Source organism: Brachionichthys hirsutus, chromosome 3, assembly GCF_040956055.1.
Source record: "Brachionichthys hirsutus isolate HB-005 chromosome 3, CSIRO-AGI_Bhir_v1, whole genome shotgun sequence".
Taxonomy (NCBI): Eukaryota; Metazoa; Chordata; class Actinopteri; order Lophiiformes; family Brachionichthyidae; genus Brachionichthys; species Brachionichthys hirsutus.
The window spans coordinates 8,225,993-8,249,603 of NC_090899.1; the positions used below are offsets into that span (position 1 = coordinate 8,225,993).

Genomic DNA, 23,611 nt, shown 5'->3' on the forward strand with positions numbered 1-23,611 from the left:
ATTTTAATGACAAGATGAAAGATGAAAGATGAAAGATGAAAAATTGCGGACCAATGGTTTAAAGGATGAAGAATTTAGCAGACACCTTACAATGAAAATTAGAGTAGAGCTAGAGTGCATAAATTAAAGATAAATGGTCTCAGAATGGCGAATATACAGTTAAACAATTCCTGATTTGCAGGACAACTTAGGTCCAACTAAACTTTGCAGACCTCTGAAAGCTTAGCACCATGTGTGTTCTACTAGTCATGATAACAAATGAGTCTTAAAATATCAATTATTAAAGTAAGAAGTGTAAATGGAAAATAAAAGACAAGTAAAAGTTTGGGTGAATGTATGGCTCAAGGACAGATTTGACCTCTACATGAACGGGGCTGTTCTAATCACGGGGGGGGGGGGGGGGGGGGGGGAGCGCTCATGAATACAAGTGCACTTTTGAGCACATTCCTCCCCACTAAAGAAAAATAATTCAAACAGAAAACAGATAAGGCTTGGTGTGTGTGAATTAAAGACATGTCATCCATACTAACTCAGGAACGCCCTATGTTTCAAAAATCTGGTTAAACTTTATGTTGTCAGGAAAAGCAAAACCACCTCCTCCACAGACAGAAGTACTTTTTGTACATGTATCAGGAGAAAACCTTTTAAACGTTAATTCACTTTCTGAGAGGGCTTTCTCTCAAACGCCAAATATTGTGGAACGGTCTCATAGTGGCTAATTCCCCTGTTGTGCACAGCGGCCCTGGCCTCCCCAAACCCAATCCAGTGCCGTCTCGATTTAAGGCTTGCTACCAAAGCGCGTCCCCTCTCCTGTTTGGATGACGGATGCCTCAGTTGAGGAAACGACGGCAGCGTCGGGCCCCACAGTTGCAGCCAAGTTTGTTCCTGGCGTCTTCAATGGGGAACTTGTAGTCATAGGTGAGTTCCTCTCCTCGGTAGATCTTCCGAAGTGCGAAGATGACAATGTGCTTCCGGCCTTCGACATTGATTACTCTCGAGTAGCAGTTGGGCTCGCAGGAATGGTTGATGAATCTCGCAGCGTTACCATGCATTGTTGCATCCACCACATCGAAGTCATCTATGCGGAACATGTAACAGCCAATGCCCTGCAAAGAAAAAGAGCAAAATGCAAGCTACTGATAAATCACCAAATCACTGGTGATAATTGATTATTATGAAACCAATCAGACGGCAGCCTCACCTTGCCATCATAGAACTTCTCCCTTTTGTCGGTGAGCACTGAGCGAATGACAATGCCTGCGTATTCTACAACCATCTCCCCCGATTCAATGTTCCTCTTACAGAAAAGGCCACGTCCATGGATGGCAGACCTGCAGCAGATAAGACGAGCGTCAGAACTGGTCATTTGGGAGCTCGGATGCCGTGTCAACCCCATCACGGAGTACGAAAGAGCGCAGGCTTGAATCAGATGTGAATTTACAGTGGGCTCCTTTATGTCTCGTAATAACTTCAGACATATTGTCAAACAATGGTAGGAAAAAGGAGAAACTACTATCGGTACTAATAATAATGATCTACCAGTCCAACAAACACAATACCACTGATATGGTAACGAGCGGGTTTAATTTTTGATATACCTGTAAAAAATAAAAAATAAAAAGAATTAGCTCTGGGTCATCTGTTGTTGCCATGCTAAAATGCTCACCTGTGAGAATGCCCGTAGTAAATACATCCAATTAGCATCACCTCGTTTATCTGTAACAGTACTGACTCATTGTACCGATTAGTTGGATTGGTTGCAAACAAGGATGATGAGATAGTGATACAGTGGCAAGGTCTGCTCTCCCTACAGTTAAGAGTCATGTTATTTGATCCTCGGTCACTGCACAGCCTACTTAGACATTCTTTGTTTACATGTATTTATTAAGCAATTTTTGTCACCTAACAATCTTCTGAGCTATTATTGTGACACATTTCTGGATGGTACCCAGAAAGTCAATTATCAATTCTTGCAGGAGTTTGCAGATTTGAAATAAACTGCCACCAATCTTAATATAATCGAAGAGTGAATCTGCTAAATTTAACCGGACTATACCTCCAGATGGCGGTACAGCTACACAGGTCCATTTCAACAGATGCTACTCAGAGGTCACGAGTAATGACTCACTAGAAACGTCAACAGCATGACTAATGTCACGTGTCATCGGCTGCCAACATAGACTCGGGTTTAAACTCGCCTAGTGCTTAAATAAAAAGGGTTTACTCAAAACGTCTTTTACTGAGTTTCTTTTCTATTCAGTTTACTGAGAATTGATACAAATATTCCTTTCCTTTTGTAAGTGATTTTGAAAAATTAGTATCCAAATATGTGGCATGAATATCAACAGGAAAACATTTTGATGTAACCATGGAGATTCAGAAAGACAAAGCTTAAAACTCCTTGTTTGGGTCATTTTGAGCAAAACCGTCATAAAGTGTTTGTTCAAAATTCAGCATTCTTGATCCGCAGTTGTTTTTCCAATAAATGTTTTAAATATGTTTGAAGTAAGAATAGATTTTGCGAATGTAGGCTGACCTGTACACGCCGACAGCCTCCTTGGATGTCCGTTCCAAATGTCTGAAGCGCATGGCCATGGGCAGCTCCAAACTGGTGGCCCGCCTAAGAGGAAGACAACACAATTATTCCAGAAAACATGCAGCCATTTTTAAACAAACATCTTCTACTTTCTGCTTGTCCCATGAGTGGTCCCCAAAGCAAATTAACATTCTCCACTTCACCCTGTCCTTTGCATCGTCCTCCCCAACACCAGACACTCTCATGTCCTCCCTCACTACGTCCATGTATCTCCTCCTGGGTCGTCCTCTAGCTCTGTTCCCTGGCAGCTCCATCCTCAGCATCCTTCTCCCGATATAGTCCCTGTCTCTCCTCTGGACATGTCCAAACCATCTAAGTCTGTCCTCTCTGACATTATCTCCAAAACGTCTGACCTTCACTGTCCCTCTTATTGTCTCATTTCTAATCCTACCCAACCTGTTCACTCCCAAGGAGAACCTCAGCATCTTCATCTCTGCCACTATTTTTTTCTAATGAAACAAAAAGCCATTTCTGAAAGATTGTATCACTAGAAAAATGACTGACCTTGTGGACTTCAAAAGAACCTCATCTTCCTCATCATCATAAGGCCCAATGTCAGGAAGCTGTCTGTGCTGAGAGGCCAGGAAATTGAAGATGTCAAATGTGGACTTTCTGTAAAGAGGAAAAGACAAATCACATTAGGTCTAGACATGTATGGATGCGTCAATCAACTTACCCAACACTACAAATGTCAATTCAGCTATTCTTATCCCTCGACCTAACTCGCTCAACAGTTTGGTTAAAATTGATTGATTTATGTTTGATGATTTTATCTATTGAAAATATTGTGAAAATAAATATACAATCTTGCAATATTTAGGGAAATTATTTAAAAAACTTGGATGCTCCAATTTATTTGGCTGTAATTCCACGATTTAATGGGTTATATCTCCTCGCCCATCCCCCTTTACTCCCACCAAATATTATAAAAATGAGTAATAGATTAGTAAGGTATGAATGATGTGACTAAACAGACTGTCCCGAGCAGAGACAAGTTAACTATTAATCACCAGCAAAACTGAAATGTTAGCCACATTCTGAAGTTAAAGTTTTGTTGCTGTGAGATAATAAAGACACAGTAACAGCCCTACATACCTGAGGTACAGTTCAGAGCGGGCACAGCCGCTGGGATTCACGGGAAGGTCGTCCTCCTGGCTGTACTGTTTGAAGAAACGGAAGATATGCCGTTGACAGCGATGGGCTCCTAGAAGTTGCTCGAGCAAGAACATCACTGTATCATGGACCAGGCCCAGCATTTTGGTTCCAGTCATTCGCTGAAAGGACAGAGGTCTCAGCCTTGCAATAGCTCGTGCCTCCTGCACCCCATCTATTACTGCCTTCCAAGCCACTGAAGGAGTAGTTGAGAATCACATAACAGACAGTCAATACAACTTGTCAGAAACGGCTACAGAATAAGCATCATGAAAATTGTAATTTTCCCTCAGCGGCATGCCGTACCCTCAATGTTGTCTGCCTCGACACTGAAACCATCATCGCTGGTTATTTGAAACGTTAGGTGTGGCTGATCTTTGTTGGTTGGATAATCCTCATCCTTATCTGAAGGCGATGGTTCGTCGTCAGAGGTAGAAGCAGCACCTAATACAACACAATCCATGCTTTCAGTCTTTTGCACTATTATTTAAGGTTGTGGCCACAACAAAGTGAGGAAGCAAAGTCAAAGAGCACAGAGGACAAAAGTTTAATTTCACAGAAAGAAACATTTCTTTTAGGCAGTAAAACTCAAAATTACCCGAGTACTTATTCCAGTCAGTCAGGTTGCTGTGGCCCACTGGCTCCCAAGCATGTTGTTCGCAACGAGACATTAAATCCCCGGGCTCTGGTCTGAGGAAGAGAAGACAGTTTGTCAAACACTCCCTTGTAATGAAAAGCCCTCAATGTGTAGCAGGCGCTGCTGAAATACTTTTTCCAGATCAATAAGTTTACCCATACATTACCCTGACACTAATATTACAGATCTAATGACTAATCGACTGACATATTAGTAATTTCTAAGTTTATAATAACAGGATAATTGTTTATGTTTTTCAGGCTTCTCCGATCAACAGACTGTTGCTTTATTTTGACAGTTTATTGATATAGAAAATTGTTAGCTGCAGCTAATTTAAGATGCGCAAAATCTTACCCAGAGCTGTAAGAATCGTCTATGTGCTCCTCCTTTAACTCGTCCAGATTCAGTACTCCTTTTACTGTTGGTGTCTTGATGCGGACACCCGAAGCCCGGCTGGGGACACTTGGAAGGGTAGGTCTGTGCCACTCCTCGTCCTTGATGATGGGCTCTGGTTGTAGGAAGTCAACTTTGGATTTCTTTGTGACATTGCGGTCAGAAAGAGAAGATACTCTCTTCATGCGGACATGGGTGCGTGGGCGGGGCGGGGGAACTGGTGTTGGGGTTGGCGATGGAGAGCGAGGCACCGCGGAAGCGTCTGGTTCAATCAGAAGGCCCGGTGGCAAAACCAGTGATGTAGGACTTAGTGTTTGAAGGCCGCTCCATTTGGGCGTGTAGTTACTCGCCATTGCTTGATTGATAATTGCTTGAGCACTTTCTGCAGGGGTCATTGGAGGATTCTCAGCTGGCAAAGGAGGCTGCGCTGAGGGCTTCGATTTTTTGGATGCGCTCGACTCCTTTTTCTTGGACTTTTTGGACTCTGGAATACTTTCATCTTTGGACGTTTTTGTACTCTTTCTTGGCTTCTTGTTTACAGAAGCCACTGCGCCGTTGTTATTGTGAGTCAGCAGCTGCGTAATTGTGGTTGGATTCGGAACATTGGGTGGAGCTGATGGAGCTGCTGTTGCTATGTTGGCTACAGCTGGTGGAGCAGTCAAATTACCAGCTGCTGCTAGCGTAGCTGAGAGCGCGTTGCTTTGCAACAGGCTGGCAATCTGAGTGACGCAGTTGTAAGAGGGAGAGTTAGGAGTGGGCAACTGGAAAGTGTTACTTTCTGGGTTCTTTACAAAGATCTGGCCGAGGCGGTTCACCAGCAGGACGTGTGGAGTTGGATCCACATTTGGACCTCCCACCTCCTTCACAGTTAGAATGGCATGTCCAGGTAAAGCCTGGGCAGCCACTGGCTGCTGCGGTTCTAGAGCTTGCCTGGGTGCAGAATAGTTGATGGAAATTGTGTGACCCAATGTCGCGTCCTTCTGAGCAGATGGAGAGCTGTAACCATTTAAGATCAGCGGGGTCGAGGTGGTTTGGGCAGGCGTTTGAGCAACTGAGCACTGAGTCGACAGTCCAGAAAGAGATAATACCGATGCAGAGGAAGAAATGATGGTAACAGCTGTTGAGACTATTGGCTGTGTTTGTGTTGAGAACATGGGTAAAGGAACAGTTCCACAAGTTCCTGCTGGGGAACAAGTACCCAATGTCGCTGATAAGGCATCAATTTGTGGGGAAACATTGATCTGCACTTGTGTCCCGTCTTTGACGGCACCGAGGGCAGTCAATTTAGAGGACAAAGGCTCCATGCCAGGGATGGCCGACGACTCTGGTGAGGATGTCACTGGCTGAAATGTGATACTTGTTAGAGGGAGATGACTGAAACCTCGTAAAGACGAACACATCTGCAGGGGATCGCCAAGGCCTTGAGAAGGGTTTTGTAGCATGGTAGACATCAAAGGGGAGGGCTGAAGGAGATCCAGCAGACTACCTTGACTGCGAGCATCAGAATTAGCAGCGGAGGCCTCCTTTGATTTGGCCATCACGTCGCTCAGTGACACAGTAGAACCCTCATTTGACGATACAAGGTTGTTGCCATTAGGCTCTGAGCTCATGGGTTTACAAGCTTCAGGCTGCTGGGTCTCAAGCAGTGTGCCTCCTTCAAAATGAACCAAGTCAGGTAAGTGTTGACTGATGTTACACGTTTCAAGAACCAGAGGTGCTCCAGCTGTAAATCCTACAGTAGAACCGTGGAATAAGTCCTCTGAATATGAGGCCTCAGGCACGTTTGTGAGTAAGGAAGGGACAGCATCACGAACTGGGGCAGGAAGCACCATTTCCTGATTTACTACAAGAGAGGCAGGACTTTGCTCTTTGAGTACAGATTTTCTGGAATAGTTTGGAGAAGCAAATCCTACATTGTCTTCACTTGAATGACTTGCGTCACAGGATTTAGGTGGATCAAGAGGCGCCTCTGTAGGTCTTTTGCTGGCAACTGAGACGGCACCCGTCGATGGATCAATGAGCTTATCATTGGATGACACTTCAGAGCAAAGATATTGAACAGTCTGTGTGCCCTTCACGATTTCTAATTCATGGATATTTGTATTTAACTTTTTGGGTTGTACTTGAGCCTGACCAGAACCCGCAGGTTTTTGCACATCATTTTTGGTCACTATACTTGCATCACTCTCCGCACCGTCATCTACACCATCCAGCTGAGCCACAGGCCTGGAAGAAGGCGAGGAGGGAGATCTAGAATGATCTTTTGATCCAGGACAACTGACTATTGTACGTGAGAAGTCGAAATAGTGCTCCATGTCATCATCGGAGGACGTGTTATCTAAATCATCCCTGGCTGAGGCTGCAGACCGGGGCAAGTTGGCAACAAGAGGCTTCCTCTTGTGCACCTCTTGGGCTCGTCCCCAAAATTCCTCCTGATCGTCGCCTTCCACTACTATTTGGCCCTCACAGTTCATGGCCACACCTTCATTCAGGAGCGTCTCCTCAATCTCCAACTCCGCCCTCATCTCTTGGCCGACAACAACGCTGGGATCCTTGTGGAATGAGCTGTAGGAAAATTCTTTCTCATCCTTCTGCTGGTCCAAGTCTCCCTGAGGTGATGTGCCATTTGTCGGTGAGATATCTTCAGGCTCTGGCGAAGCTAAGAAGTTGTGAGGCACCTCGACCGAGTCCGATTGGTTCAGATCGAATGACAGGCGAGTTCTCGGTAAATGCGGTAGCGGTGAAGACAAAGACAGATTTTGAGAGGAAAAGCCGCCTGCGCTGTCCTGCCAACTGGACTGAGGAAAGAAGGATGAGGCGCAGTGGGGTACTGATTTCCCAGGGCATCGGACTAAGGAAGCACCTCTACCTCCAGTTGAGCGGGATGATTGAGAATTGATCAGGTTGTCCGCAGCACCTTGTGGGAATAGTGGCGAGGTTGGAAGGGAAGACTTTGCAGCACGAAGAGTGATTGGTCCAGTCAGAGGGCCAAGAGGAGGGGGGGACACATGATTGCGGGGGCCTGTTGTCTGTGAGTGTGGTGTGTGGCGACGAACCCGGCGCGTCTCGTCCAGATCACCGATTGTTAGTATGTGGCGCGGTTTTATTTGGGTCAGTCCTAAGAAAAAACAAAAAAGTTATATTTTTAAAATTGTTCTTTTAAATATATAAATGTGTTTTGTTACTGAAGTTAAATACAATAAAAAGACATTATGAATTTATCCGGACTTAAATTTGTTTGAAGATGTTTCACCTCGCATCCAAGAGGCTTCTTTTTGCACTTTTTGGTTTACCTCAAACCTGCACAGACATGTTATGAATTTATATTTTACCTGGGGATGGAAGAGGTCGAGACAATCCTCCAGCTGGTCTTCTAGTTAAAGAGTAGCTGGGAATCTTTGGCCTTGCCCCATGATCTGACTTAAGCGGCGGTCCTGGGACAACGAGTTCCTCTGTTAGGAGTTGGGGCTCTGTTACGTCAGTCTCTGGTTCAGATGCTAAAGATTCACCAGAACAATTTATGAAAGTTACTTACAGTAACTTGTTTTGTTAGGCACTGTAGTTTTAGAGCAATTAAATACACACCAAGTAGACGACAGGGGCTGTGAGCAATGGTGTGATTGTCTCCGTTGTCGGGCATATCCTCAACAGGCTTCTCGGTGACAACAGGACGCACCTCCCGGACTGTACATCTGTACTTGCACAGACGTAATGGATCAACTGTACTCCAGTACCAACGAGAACACCTGAGGAAGGGAAATAAAAGTTTTAACAGCGGTAGTTCCATTTGCCGTTTTTTTTTTTTTGAAAAGATTAAAGACAACTTACTGAAAACCCACAGGACACAGTTTTCCTTTGATAGATGAAAGTTCCGTCAGCACACCTAGACTTTCTATCAGTAACGAACCTGTATTAGTGACAGTGATGATACCAATAATTAGTTCCATATTAGAAAATGCAAGAGAGGAAATGAAGTCCAGCTACAAGAGAGATGTTTACCAATCATCACATTGATTAATTCTGGTTCCAGTCCAGTCAAGAACTTTCTACGGAGGCTGATTCCTTCGAAATCCACATAAACCCTTCGGCTTACTTCGAATTGTTGACCGCTTATCATCTGTCCAACAAAGTAAAAGAAAAGATAGTAACTCCAAGAATCAAATTCCAAACCTTTGAACTGATATTGCAAGCGATAAGCTGAAGAGCAGAATTTACCGTGCCACTGATGAGATGTCGGTGTTTGTAGCAATAGACCTTCTTATCGTCCTGGAACACGCAGTGACGGAAGCGGGCACACATGAAGTGATAGTTGCTTTGACAAGATGTCAAGCAGCAGCCCACCGTGGCACCTGACCTGTTGCAGCGCTCACACCGCTAACGCAGGGACGGGGGAGACGGAAGCAGCGCATGAAATAAAGAAATCGCTTTTTAAAAGCTTTATTGTCGCACTTGCAAATATCAAGGTATTTAGGCTTCAGGCAGCAATCGTGTATAGGAATATACATTATTAAACAACTACGAAGATCAATTTGTAAGATAGATTAATCCACTAACCATCAAACGGCCCCTTGTGACAGCACTGTGTACATGAAGCAAAGAACCATTGTCTTCTTCAAACACCTCAGCTGACCACAGACAGCAGTTAACATGCGCCCATTCATTCTGGCCCAAGTACAGCAACCTGCCCGCTTCCTACGTGACGACAACACAAAGGAATTTGTGAATCATGTCGAGTCTTCAGCTAATGATTTATGCCCAGTAGTATCAAGCAGTATCCTCGGGTAGATAGTTCTTTACCATGTTCAGTGAATGTTAAATGCATTACTTACATTCGGCTTGAGGTCTCCATATTTTTGGCACAAAGAGCACTGTCTCAAATCATCGTTTGACCATCCTGTGTCTAAATCTGCTTTTGAAAGCCAGTCCCTTTTCCCTAAATAGATGCACACAAAAAAACATTACACAGTGCAGAAATAAAAAACAGACAGTCTCACTATCTTTGTCACGATCTTTTTAAAACTATTACCTTTGGGCCCAATAGACCTGCTAGCTTTAAAGTGATTCAGACTTGTTGGCTCCCCGGACATCAGAGCAACTGTCTCTTCTTCCTTTATGTTGAAGGCTTGTCCATTGTCCTCCTGCAGGAGTCCAAGTGGCACCATGGCCGAGAGCCCCTCCCTCTTCTGCCACTGGGCATAAACATGCTCCGTCGTAGGAGGTTGCACAGCATTGGACAACATCCCCCTAATTAAGAAAGAATTCAGTAGTAAGAAAGTCAACAAATTAAGGTTTATTTTCATGCTATGGAAAAATATAACAGCGTTTGTATCTTGTGTGCATGTGAGCAAGCACAGTACACTAGTAGAGTAACAGAACTGTTGATTGGTAATTCAAAGTAAGACTCTTATTTATTGACCTCTAATTATTTTATATTGACCTGAAGAATGACTCAAGACAAGATACAAAATGAACCGTGAATATTGTGATCCACTGCTCATCCAGTACAATCGTGATGATTGGCCATCTGTAGAGTTTATTGCGTTTACAACATTAAAGTGCATGCAAAGCATTTTTAAAAGCAATGTCCACTTCCATGCAGACAAGTAAAGAGACGCATTCACTCACCTCGGCAAATCTTTGGTACAAGGGCTCCACACTTTTGGATCTTGGCTGTTAAACCAATTAAATACCTCCTCGAGGAGCTAGACAGAAGATAGCATTTCATTAAATGCTCACTCAGCTCAACTACTATGAAACTTGATAAACAATACTCTCTAATGCTGGAAAAATTCAATACAGACCATAACCTCTATCACACCAGAATAACATGAAGATCACACAAGTTTAAATGTTATCGCAGGCATCATGAAGAAAACGATGCCATGCACATCTTTAGATAACCAAGAAAGCCTTTGCTAAATTTGACTGAATTCGAGTCATTGGATTTTGAGGAGAGGTCCGAGCTCCCCTTCCAACCTGTTTCATGAGAGGGCACAAAACTAAAGTGTTCACAGACGATTGTAAAGAATTCTTGCACTGCCGTGTTGGTCATCACCTTTAAATAGTAAGAGCGTGCCAGGGCAGTGGGTCTCTGCTCCTCTGGAAGATCCTCCTCGTGCTCAAGCCTCTTTCTTATCACCTGAACGACGTCTTCATGGAACATTTTCTATCAAGAAAAAAAAAGCAAAAGTGAAATGTTAAATCCCTTATAGCCCCCCCTCCTACTCCATACCGGTAACCATGATGAGACATTCCAAACATTAACCACAATCAACACCACGTTACAATGGCAGAAGGGATTATGCATATTCTTAAAAGTCCTTTTAATAATTAATGAGTGACATGATTGAGTGGATATTATTCTTACAAATCTGTAGTTACCGGTACTAAGATTTGAAACACTGTTCCCATAATGCCATTCCCCCCCTCCATAATCACACAATGGTTATTTCGATAAAGAACAAGAGGCTGACAGCTCACCAATGTGGTATAAAGGCCTTTGTCAAACTTCTTGCCAACAGCTCGGAGGTCACAGGCCGGCCGCCCTTCAACTCCACTGTCAGCATCAACAATCTTCTCACACTGCAGGAGAAAGAGCGTATTAAATACACTGAGAAAAGTGAAACGTAACACATTCGACTAACGGCAGCAAATAAAATATTTTTCAACCACGCTAACAGAAAAACTAAAACACTTCACATGGAGTCTTATTTTTTCACAGTACATTTGATTAAATCAAAAAAAGGTTGAGTGTCTACCTGTGAGCAGGCAACAAGGTGCTGGGTGAGAGTGGAAGAGAGCAAGCAAGCCAGCACCTTTTCCACCCCAGCCCTGAGCTCAATATAGAGCAGCTCTCTCCAGGCGCTGGGCTGGGTCACGCTGCATGGCCGGCATGAATACACCACACTCTCAGGTAAACTGGACAGGATCTCATACAGTTCATCTGAAACAGCAGCATAGAAATTCAGTTTAATGAAATGCACTGCTTTTATCAAAGTTTTCTGCAATTTAAAGAAAATAGCACCAATCAACAAAAGCATTTACACCACTGTGTGTCAGAGAGAAGAAGGGTATTTAGCAACAAGAAAAAAGGTTAGTACTTCCATGCGTTTTCCACCTTCGATCGCATTATTCTTTTCTTTCGTGTAGTTTTAGGCCATGCAAATAAACTGAAGTTCAAATCACGAAGAGCAAAAAAACGAAGAATCAACGGGATGCAGTTGATGCTTTGTTTTTTGCTCTTCGTGATTTACCATGACCTGGATGACTGAGAACTGACACAGGCACGAAGCTCAAATCTTCCACTGTCATCACAGGAAACAGTGATGGCATCACTTCCTACTTTCAGCATCAAAACAATGTAATAAAACACATCACCTGTCAGATCCTCACACTTGGCATGAACCCAGTGGTTGCAGGTGCCACACTGCATCATCTGACTGTCGTAGTCATTATCCTCATAGCACTTGAAGCAGATTGGACAGTAGTTACCTTAAGAGAGAAAGATTTGTTAAGGAGAGATTAGCCAACATTTGATTAAATGGGAGCGGACACCAAAAGCACGGAGAAAAGCTCTGAGGATTTGATCTTCACCCAGTTCAGAGAGTTTTGAACAGTCCGGACAGAGTCCTTTGTCGTGGTTCCAGTCAGTGTCCAAACTCTTCCCTGGTGTGACACCACAACTTTTACACCTGATGCACGCCACACAAACCTGGACAGACAGCATGAAATCAAGGCGGGTAAACACTCCATTCCAGCCTCCTGCTTACAATAATCATGTTTCACAGCTTTTTGAGAACATTGAGCCTACCCATGCTTTCCTCTTCTTGTTTTGTTTTGGGTAGTTGGGTCCAAGACATGAAGCATGATAACAGTTCTGGCATCGTTCACACTCCAACAACGGCTGAGGTAGATATGAAAATTGTTTACTAAACTACATTTATACTGAGGAGAAAAATTGATTAAAAAAAAAAAAACCATTGAGGAAGCTATACCTTTGAGAGCTTGTTTTTCCTACCACACACATGGCAAAACTTGCAACGACGACAGCACCAGTTTTCCTTGTTTTCCTCAGAGGGGCGTTCAGCTGGTTGAAGGCAAAACAGGTGGAAAGGCTCACAGCATACTTGGCAATACATCAGCTGTGAACACAAATTATAAAGATTATTATTTAGATTAGTTCCATTTTAAAACAATACAACAGCAAGTACATTGTCAGTCAAATGATCAACTCTGACCATTTAAATCAGGAAAAATATTTTTTTAGTACTTACCTCATGTTGCCCTTTACTGGCACAAAGGAAGCATACATATGGTGGCATGAGTGGTGCAGATGTTAATACACTTAAACCACCCATATTCCAGACAGTCTCCAAAGTGCAGTCCTCCTAACAGAAAAGACAGGGGGGATATTTAAGATTATTAAACTGATTAGGATATCACCTGAACCAAATCTTACTCAGTGAGGAAAAGTATAAAAATCACTGCTAAGGGGACGTGCACAGCAAAAACAATTCAAAAAAGTATCTTCAGGGCAGAGCTGGAGTTATATAAAGCTAGGGGGGAAAAAAGCTCTTCAAAAGTTACAAATTTACACCACTGAACATCATATCATCAGTTTCAGTGTGATTATTACATATAGTATGTGAGATGCTATAAAAAGTGTCCAACCTTAAAGTCAACCCTGATTTTGTGAGTCGGTTTAGAACATTCCAGATCTCTCTGTTCAAATCCGTGAGCCAGGGCAGCCAGGACACTGGGAGGAGTCTGTTCCAAAGGACCCTGGGAAAAAAACATTCAATGAATATAGCCAGTAATGTGTGATTGCTGTCACCTACAAATGATCAGAGATACCGTGGATACTCTTGTACATGAGTATGTGTGTTACAAGAGAGCTGCATTGGTGTCAGAGTCAGGGAAAAGCAAATGTGAGTAAATATTCACATGCAATTATTCTTTCTGCTCGATGGAGACAAAGATTTGGCATTTTCTGGATTTTGTCAAATAGCAAATAAACATTTTAAATGAATCGGAAATTGCACAGCCCATGGTACAGCATTACGGTTAAGTCATATTTAACATGGAAGATACGTTTCACAACTGTCACTCTGAATCTCCCACCTTCTCAGGTTTACGTCGACCAGGTGTTCCACGATGCGAACTGGACTTTCGCTGCCTTACTTCACCATCTGAAAAATCTCCAAGGAATCCATCCAATGGCACAAAGTCTGAAGACAAGAAAGCAAATAAATCTGAACTTAAGCGGCACAGCTCAAGGCTAGATACATTCCTAATGAAGGACCCTCAAGTTTAAAGACATTTGTGGTCCTAATAAACGTATTAATACCAATACTAAATCACAAGAGTATGGATTGACCTTGACTGAAGCGGGATCCAGCACCCTTCCTCCTGGATGGTGAGAAAGAGCTTTGGAAATCTTTTTCATCTAGATCAGAGTCATAATCCACCAGGTCGAAGTAGACGCGAGGTTTCACGACACGCTTCGGCTGCTTCCTGAGCGAGGGACTGTGGCCGGATGGTGAATCCCCTGGACCGTCATTCCCCTCATCATTACTGGAATGACCCCCACTAAAAGAGGATCGCCGTCGTTTAAAAGAACCTTTTAATAAAGAAAAGGCATGTCAACTGAGGTTCTGAATGTTTGCAAGAGAGCAACATGAACAGTCAATGTAAAAATTACTTTTGGGTGCTGCTCTTCCACTTAGTCTGCGCGCTTTTCTCTCTTCAATTTGGTCACATCTCTTATATCTAAAAAAACATAATAGATTCATTTCCTTCATCATTTCTCAACATTGTGACACATGTAACAAAGAATTACAACAAGCGTGAGCTAACTTACACGCAACACTGCCGTTTGGTATTGGGACCCCCAAACTTTGGTTTGTCAAGGCAGTTGATGCACCTGCCGCAATCGTCCTCGTGGTTGCAGCCTTTGCAAACTCCACACCTGCGGGACCGATAGCCAAATGGCCCGAGACCTTTCCGCTTCATGAAATTGGATGGCTTCTTGACCTTGGTGATCTTCGGATCTGACAGCCCTGGACTGTCTGACTCAGAAAGCGAGCCAACATCTGGAACATCAACAAACATTTATCCAGTAGTCAAGTTCTCATTCAAATATTTTTAAATCAATGTGAAGACTTTTGTAAAATGGTTGAATTTATAATATTGGGTTTAAAAAAATCTCAATAATAAAATCTAAATAAAAGCCTGATGAACGCGTTTTACTGAAGCGTCAGTGTGTAAAGATTCAAATGCTATACAAATTCATTCATCATCCTTTTCATTTTATCCTATTATTCGTATTCGATGCATTTGTTCTGAAAATAAATGATTACATTTCTCTACAATTGTAACCTCTGCCAGCATTAAGAAGATGAAATTAGTATGATCACCACTTCTACTGAAAAATTCTACAAGCATGTCAGTAGTTACAACCAAAAAGCTTTCTTGACGCTTACCTTTAGTGACGTCTGATGGGGAAATTCCAGTTCTTTCATGAAGAGGCAGGGCACTAAGCCGAGGAATATCATCTAGCACCAAGGCTCGAGGCTTCCCCAGCACCACCGATGCAGCGCGACATACGTGCTTGATACGTGGACCTCCTGCTCTGCGGAACTCCTGGCACAGTGGGGAGATGAGCTGTGGCTAAGAAAAATTACAATTATAAAATCCGATCAGGAAACATGCACTGAAGGAAGGGGGCTGGAATCACGGTGAATTGTATTATTAATGGTCACAAATTTCATTCCAATACTCCAAGCACAGGTTTTCTTCTGCTTTGTTTTGACTTGCAAAAGGTTGAGGAAAGCAATTAACGCTGATTAAACCAGTGACAGAAACAGGGTTTACAGGTGGATCAATATTCATCATGGAGGTATTGATTTCTAGCCTTACATGGCCCTGAGCGGATTCGGTCTTGTCTGGAACGTCAGCATCAAGCTGACGCCTCCGCTTTCTCCTTTGTCTCTTGGTCACATCTCGAGACCTGGCGCCAGAAGGGCCAGATAACAGCTACAGAAGAAACAGACATCAGAATAAACGTGACAATAACATCCCCTAAAATCATTTCTATCAGCCAGAACTGTGTGTTTTTATGGCAGCTGCTATTACACCGTTACATCTGACGAACTATTACAATATTAAATGGCAGCATATGTCAATGCGGTGATGGTGCCCATACCCCAGATGACTTGAGATGCTTCTGCTGGTCAATCTTAATGAGCTGAACTTTGGCTTTCCTGAGGAGATTCAACATTCTTTTATTTGCACCAGTGAGACGTCCTCTTTGTGAAGCTCCCCTCTCTCCAGATCCCAGATCACCTGCACGCAAGTTCTGCTCTGAGTGAAGCTCTCCTGGGAATACAGAGTCATACATTCCCATGTTAGCTTAGCATTGACAAATTTGGTGAGCCTTAATAATTAATAGTTACCCGAGTGAAGCCGGACGTCTTCCCCAGCTAAATGCTCCCCTTTATCGAGCTGAAACGCAGGCGACTTGGAGTTCATAGTCGGAACGCACACGGAAACTTTTCTCACCACTCCAGGAGAATCAAGGTCTTCAATCTTCAGCTTGGATTTGTACTTCTCCGTCTTTGTGTTCCTCTGCCTTAGGCTGATGCTCATGGCCTCGTCATCGAGTCCCTCCGCTAAATCAACGGGAGGCTGAGGCGGTTTACTCATACCATCCAGCTCCGTTATGATTCTGCTTTTGGGAAGATTCGAGTGCGCCTTCTTTAGCCTTTGAAATATCTTCAGATGTGCCGTGTGCTTTTTAAACGTAGGGGAAGCTTTCTTTTTCTGGAGATCCAATAGGTCGGTAGCTAGTCCTGTGGGCTTATCAAGCAGGGTTGATAAAAGCAGATCCTCGCATTTCGTCTCTGGAGGTGTGTCCAGTGTATACACTTCGTCACTTGACTCTTCTGGCCCATCCCAATTGAAAGTAGAATTTTTAAAAAGAGAAGACTTCGTCTCGATTTGACCACTACTTCTACCAGAAAATAGGCCATCAGCGATATCGATGCTGTCCTCTAGGTCCTGGGTAGAAAACAGGTCATTATCCAGTTGAGCTTCACTCAATATGTCCTCCTCATCAACTGGCAGGATCGGGGATAATGCTCTGCCTATCCCGTCGTCTCGCCTCTTTCCCGGGCGAATTTGCAAGCCAAGCGGTAAACCCTTCTTTGGAGAGCTTCTTCGAGGCAATACCGACATTCCAGCATCATCCATAAACCTTTGTGGCGTCTTGATCACTCGTGAGGACCTGGCACTTACAACAGGCATGATGAAATGTTTGATGTTTTTCACAAATTTTGATTTAGCAGGATGCTCATTTACAGCATGAGCTTGTTCCCCATCAACTAATGTATCGGTTTCTTCTTGCTTCAAAAGACCTTTCTCAAGCCCCATCTCTATTTCTATCAGCTTAGAAATCATTGTAGCTTGTGGCTTTGACCTTTTAGATCCTAACAATTGAAGACATGACTGTCTCCTTCTGTACTTTGTCTGTAGTCCGATAAGTTTGGAGCTTGGCATCACGGTGGTCGTCGCCAGTGGGGTGGAAATGTCACTTTCCTCTTCTACCATTTCCTGACTTTTTGCCGATAATTTCAGTGGAGCAAACTTCCCGTCTCTGCCCCTGTATCGGTGTTTCGGACGCTGCCCAATCAAACTTTTACGCCGCTTTTTGACATTTTTAAGAAATTTCTTCTGTAGGCACTGTGTGATTGGATCACGCACTTGACTTTCTGATATTGTCGGTTGACTAGTTATCAAATGAATGTCTGTTTCCTCTTTTACTGGTAACCGTAACTGATCTTCCACTGACACGGCATCCCGTTTCGTTTCTGACTCAGCAACTCCAGTTTCTAAAAGATGAGGATCTTCATTCAGCACAGACCCTGTGGTAGTAGCGTCAAAAGAAAAAGATCCCATGCTGACCGCAGATTCCGTGCTCTCTGCCGATCCCGCGTTGTCTACAGATGCAATGTCGTCTGCAGATTCGGTGTCTTCTGCAGATCCCACGTTGACAGCAGATTCCGCGTTTTCTGCAGATCCCTCTTTCACAGCAGATTCGGTGTTTTCTGCAAATCCCTCTTTCACAGCAGATTCCGTGTTTTCTGCAGATCCCTCTTTGACAGCAGATTCCGTGTATTCTGAAGATCCCTCCTTCACAGCAGATTCCGTGTATTCTGAAGAGCCCTCCTTCACAGCAGATTCCGTGTTTTCTGAAGAGCCCTCTTTGACAGCAGATTCCGTGTTTTCTGAAGATCCCTCCTTCACAGCAGATTCCGTGTTTTCTGGAGATCCCTCTTTGACAGCAGATTCCGTGTTTTCTGCAGATCCCTCATTGGCAGCAGATCCCACATCGACAGCAGATCCCACGTCGACAACAGATCCCACGTTCACATCAGCTTCAGGAGAAACGAGAGCCTTCTTCCTTTGAATGGCCCTCCTTTTCCTTGATTTACTGTTCCTATATCTTCTAGGTTTGGAAGGCACAGTCAATGGTTTGACCTCGTCTATCTGTAGTTCCATCGCTCTCTCCACCTTCTGTGGAGAAACTTCACCTGGCAGTGACTGATGATCACCATCAACGTTTAAGGAATAATCAGGAACTTTTGAGGAATTTCCGCCGGTTACCTGCGAGGGCTCCTCAGTCATAACTGGAAGAGGCTTTTCAGGACACCCAGCTGTGCTGGAAGCGTCAGGTGAAGCCTGAGAAGAATCCTCAATGTGGCTCTGTAGAGTATCCTTCTGCCTCGTCCTTAATCTCCGCTTCGGAGTGGTAGCTGGTTTACGACTGACAGATTTTGATCGTGGTGTATCCAAGCTTGATGTCCTTCTCAGTTGCTTTGGCGTTTTCAGTTCAGCATCCAAACATGATGGTTTACACTCAGTTATTTCACTTAGACCAATTAGAACGTCGTCTTTGTTATCAGACATGGGACTAATTTGCTGAATTAAAAAGGCAGGCTTTGAGCTCTTATGCTTCCCAGGAGAGGAGACCTTTTTGATCTGAAGAGGTGGAACAACTTTCCCACAATCTATTTGAGCCATTGTGCCAGGAACCATTTCATTTATGTTTTCCACTTCGATTTCCACCTGTAAAGTAGACTTTTGCTCAAATGACACATTGGCTTTGTTTTTTGAGCCTGTCTCATTATTATCCATGCTTTTACTCCTTTTCGAGCCAGATTTCTCCACTTTAGATTTTTTAGCCATCCCCTTCGAGCTTTTGTTGACGCTGGTTTCACAAGATGTGGACTGAGCCACTTCACTCAGAATCTTTTCTGTTACTTCGACAGCGTTTTCTGAACATTTTGCCTGAATTTCGCTTTCACCCAAGTCCAGAGTCCAGATATACTTTTTTACCTTTTTCTTTCGAGTAGATTTCTTTCCACTGGACTGAGTGTCATATTTTGGGTTTTTGACCTTTTTTAATTGTAGACTTGGGATCCTGGTTTCCTCATTTTTTATCGACAGCTTGTCACCTGATTCTATGGTCTCTGTGGATGATGGACTGTCATTTTCTGGCACTGTGACATCTTTCTTCAGTCTCTTGCTTTTCCTTCTTCTGTCACTTCTCACCAATAACTTGGCCTCAACTGTTCTAGAAACCTCTGATTCTACCAGAATGGCATTACTTTGGCTTTCGGGATTTTTCCCACTGCCCGAGACTCTTTTAGAGGGGGTGGTGAGTGGGATGCTGACTCTGCTACTCCTGCGAACCACTTGTTGATTAACTTCCAAAACTTGCCCTGCTTCCTTGCGTTTAATTTTTTTTACATTTGTTTTTGTCTCCACTGTCCCACAGTCCTCTACAGCATCAACTTGTTCATCTGATTTTCTCTCCTTCAATTTTTTGTCATTAATCACCCCTTTGGTGCTCGTCTGACACACTGATGTTGTCTTTGAGGCAGATCTCCCACGCCTTCTTGCAGGTACCGTCCCACCTTCTTTTATATTTGCCACATACTTATCATCATCTGACTCGGTTTTTAATTTGACATGAGAATTTGAAATTTGGTTGCCTTGACTGTCCTTGGCTTTAGGCTGATCCTGAATTTCTTTCATCTTCAACTTCTTTGCAGATTCTTTATTAGGCTCCTTCATACTTTTCATTTTCTTTTTGGCCACCAACTTTATTGTAATCCTTGGCGTTACTGACGAAGCACCACTCTTGGCGGACTGTCGACCCAAAGCGCTTCTTCCTTTCAAACGTCTCTTGCAATCCTTTGTGGGTTTTGCTTCAGGAGATGAGCTGCGTATTTCCTCCAAAGATTTAACATCTTTTAAAAGATCAGGAATGGGAACAGCTTCCTGCACTTCTGCTGTTTTAAGAAGGAGTTTCTCACTTTGCCGTTTAGATTTTATGTTGAGAGCACCACCTAAAAAAAGAAGCAAATAGATTCACATTTTGGGGATTAATAAAGTATTTATCAATCCACTTATCTCTCTATCCATAGCTCCCTCTAATAAACACAAAACTGTAATAAAAAGATCCCTCTTTTATATTGTGTTGCATAATAATTAAAATAGCATGTTACTTTGTTCATAATAGACCTCAAAAGCAGCATGCATTGTAATATATTTGTCTTCACCTTTGGAGGGTTTTTGTCGCAACGACGCAGTTCCTTTGGAGCCTTTTCGTTCAACTTCAAAACCTCTGAAGTCATCTCCCTAAAAAGTAGAGAAAACATGTTATTAATACTAACACTAATGACACCACCAAAGTATGAGTGCAAACACTTACTAAATCTATGCTTCATGGGATTTATTTTTAATGCATGGGCTAAATTGCAATAAGAACACTGAACATTTCAAATGTTCATCATAACAATCTGATTTGAGCCAATCGTGAAGATTATTTTTATTACAATCCAAACATGAGAATGTACCTGTATTTTAGCATATCTGACAAACAGCCAGGTAATGTCGTAAAAAACAGGTTATTGAGTTAACAATTAAAAAAAGTAATATCAATGATAAACAATGCACAATTGCTTCCAATTTCTGGTCATTCAGATCAAATATTTTCAATCATCTCATCTGAGTTGCATAAATATTTCTAAGGCTTAAACTAATAGTAATAAACTAAAATAAATTGGGGGGGGGGGGGGGGTCTTAAAACTTTTCATTGAACCGTTATACGTAATAAAATATAATCGAAATCATTTGCCGCAACGTAAAAACTCCTAACTCAACATTAAAATAATCAACACATGTCGCGAAAACATTAACGCAGCTGTGATGTAATTTTTTACTACAATGACTATTCCATGTGTACTAGTTGTGAACTTCAAGGTTTCAACTTGCCTTAGCACACTTCATTCAGCACCACAATTTAAGCATGTCGTGCTTAGTGACATGTGCTAGCAGTTAGCCGAAATCTGTCCACAAAAAAAGATACCGAGCTGAATTTCTTACGAAACACTAGAATGCTGGAACGAATAATAAAGACAACTTCGAAGTACATGTAAAATGCTTATGCCGTCTTATTCAAACGAGCTTTGCCGACAACTCTTCCTGTATCTGGACAGCGTATGAAGGCAGAACAGTTAGCAGTTAGCCACAGTGCAGGGCACAGAGTTGCTAGTCCCCCCCGCTCTTTGTGTTCTTTCTAGTTAGCTAGCTGCTACCTTACTCCGGTCCGACACCGAAAGGGCCAGCCGTGAAATAGCGCTACTTCCGAGCCCTGTAAACACAATATTGTACTCAATGGCTTTTTAATAAATGTTATAGTTATATTTCTTCCTCTAATATTTTAAACCGAGATCGATAGAGGGAACAGTGTTAATCAACTTAAACTGATTTACTGCTTTGTGGAAGTGGTGTAGGTTTTTGACTCTTCATTACATGTCACGGAAACCTGCACTATGCTAACATTTGTTAGCACTCAATGTTAGCTTGTCAAGCTTGACGCTAAAGTTATCGTTAGCCTAGCTTAGCAGAGGGATGTTGACATTTCACCCAGGCAGCGACCATTCACACTGCTGAGGACAACACTCATTCTTGCACATTCAACGATCACACAAGTGAAAAATGAAATAAAGATACTAACTCCTGGGTCGGTTTTGGACCTCACCTCTTCACTCCCACTCGAGCTGTATCCAGCCTGGCCAATGATCTTATGACTCGCCTCTATCCCAAGTAAGCGCAAGTGAGACTGGTCTTCGTTTAACGAGAGAACCAGGTTTGCGGGCCTTGGCCCTCCGTTAGTCACATCATCAGCTTCTAAACCTGATCGTCCTAGTTGCCATCGCTTCTCGGAGCGCAAACGACTGCGGGACGACCAAGGCCGACCGGGGAAACGACCTCTGGCCGCAGCGGTTCCACCTTGGCCTCCTACGGCAGCCGCGGTTGCTGATCCGCATCCCGCCGCCGCCATCATTGCTCGAACAACAACACAGACCGACGGCTACTAGCTTGAGCCGAGACAAGAGGGAAGGCGCGAGATGGGAGGGGGAGGCGCAATGTAACACGGGAAAGAGAGTTTTTTCGGTGAAACTCAAGAGGAGCGATTGGGTTGACCTCTGGGGGCGATTGAGCGTTGATATATCCACAAACATTTGTACATAAAGTATGTTGCTTATATTAAAATATTTAGAATATTATCTATTTTTGCTTTCGAAAGTTGTTTACTGTAATGTGTGTTCATCAAGTATCACTGAATACTGCATTTTGTTACGTTGATGAACAGTGAAGTGTTTGTCACGTTTATAAAAAAAACTTGAAATACAAATAATACATTTGTTCTACACAAAAACACTTAATTTAAAAATCGAATTTAATTTGCTTCTTATAATATTATGTTCTGTTCCTGCATCAGTTTGTGTGTTGTAGTTCTGCACTGTTCATACAAACTCTACATATACAGTACATATAATTCAGTATGGTGGGTTGATCTAATATTTCTGTGAGTATCGATTATATGATTAAATGGATCGTGTATCGTACAAATAAGACACTACAGGTACTACTACTGCTACTGCACTTTCAGCTTGTTCTGTCAGGACAGAATCTTAATCGTCCTGAATTAAATTTTATATTCTGTAATTTTATTTGTTTAAGGGTGTCTGGCAGAGGACAGAAAGGAAAGCATTGGTAAATAATAATAAAAAAAATAAAAGAGACGATTCAAAGAAGAGGAATAAGTGGAAATCATATACCTCAGGAATCAAACATAATTCACTTTCATGTGATTTAGGTTAAATAAGTTTCAACCCATGTAACCGAAATGATGGTGGATAAACTGGCAAAATAATCAGTAAAAGAGTGATAATTAATAGATAAGTGCAGACATCACCGTAAAGGAGTAGTTTTTGTTTATTTGTTTGTTTGACTTATTTTCAAGCTTCTGAAGTGCTATGGGGGGGGGGGGGGGGGGGGGGGTTATTCAAAGGCAGGAAGCATAAAATATAATAATCAACTAACAACCAACGCAAAGCTCTTTTAGAGATTCAAGCGAATTCTATTATTTTTTCACACCGACAATAAATATGACAAGATACATACGAATATGGGAAGCAGACAGAAAGGACATCGTCAGGACAAGTGTCATACAATTTGGTCCGAGAGGTGGCAGTATGTAGCGCAACGTAGTATGAGCCTACTATAACAAACAAAGAAGAAGGACAAAGAAGAAGAATGCGCTTCTGAAGAAGAAGTAGGAAGTAGGAAGTGTGAATGTTTTCTTCCTGTAAGGTAGCTTTGAGCCCATCCCTTGATTTTTAGTCTTGAAAAAAATCTGGTAAGCGATTGGGCTATTGTTCAGTGTTATAAACGTTCAGTGAAATAGAAGGCCGTTTCGT

The 23,611-nt window shown here is 42.8% G+C and overlaps 1 protein-coding gene across 1 annotated transcript; it reads right to left on the reverse strand.

Annotated features, from left to right (window-relative positions):
* Positions 1 to 429: 429 nt before the first annotated feature.
* kmt2bb (lysine (K)-specific methyltransferase 2Bb) lies at positions 430 to 22,191 on the reverse strand. Its single transcript, XM_068758356.1, has 36 exons — positions 21,862 to 22,191; positions 20,402 to 20,480; positions 16,232 to 20,188; positions 15,982 to 16,187; positions 15,735 to 15,812; positions 15,237 to 15,446; positions 14,638 to 14,849; positions 14,479 to 14,546; positions 14,155 to 14,397; positions 13,899 to 14,005; positions 13,449 to 13,559; positions 13,052 to 13,165; positions 12,773 to 12,919; positions 12,589 to 12,681; positions 12,372 to 12,489; positions 12,156 to 12,269; positions 11,537 to 11,721; positions 11,259 to 11,360; positions 10,834 to 10,944; positions 10,404 to 10,480; positions 9,799 to 10,022; positions 9,608 to 9,711; positions 9,333 to 9,470; positions 8,994 to 9,152; positions 8,778 to 8,895; positions 8,607 to 8,685; positions 8,364 to 8,524; positions 8,111 to 8,275; positions 4,740 to 7,896; positions 4,347 to 4,438; positions 4,055 to 4,192; positions 3,692 to 3,944; positions 3,101 to 3,208; positions 2,537 to 2,620; positions 1,202 to 1,331; positions 430 to 1,106 (listed from the first exon to the last, which is right to left on the reverse strand). Exons 1-36 carry the CDS (start codon positions 22,189 to 22,191, stop codon positions 831 to 833), a joined length of 12,048 nt encoding a protein of 4,015 aa, XP_068614457.1. The 3' UTR covers positions 430 to 830.
* Positions 22,192 to 23,611: the final 1,420 nt, after the last annotated feature.

Bases quoted from the DNA above. Each gene is read 5' to 3' on its own strand.
- kmt2bb (XM_068758356.1), bottom strand. From the start codon at position 22,191: ATGATGGCGGCGGCGGGATGCGGATCAGCAACCGCGGCTGCCGTAGGA. The intron at 12,920-13,051 runs GTAAGTACTAAA...TTGTGTTCACAG, and splicing joins CCAGTAAAGGGCAACATGAG to CTGATGTATTGCCAAGTATG. The intron at 8,525-8,606 runs GTAAGTTGTCTT...TCCCTTCCTCAG, and splicing joins CTGTGTCCTGTGGGTTTTCA to GTGTTCTCGTTGGTACTGGA.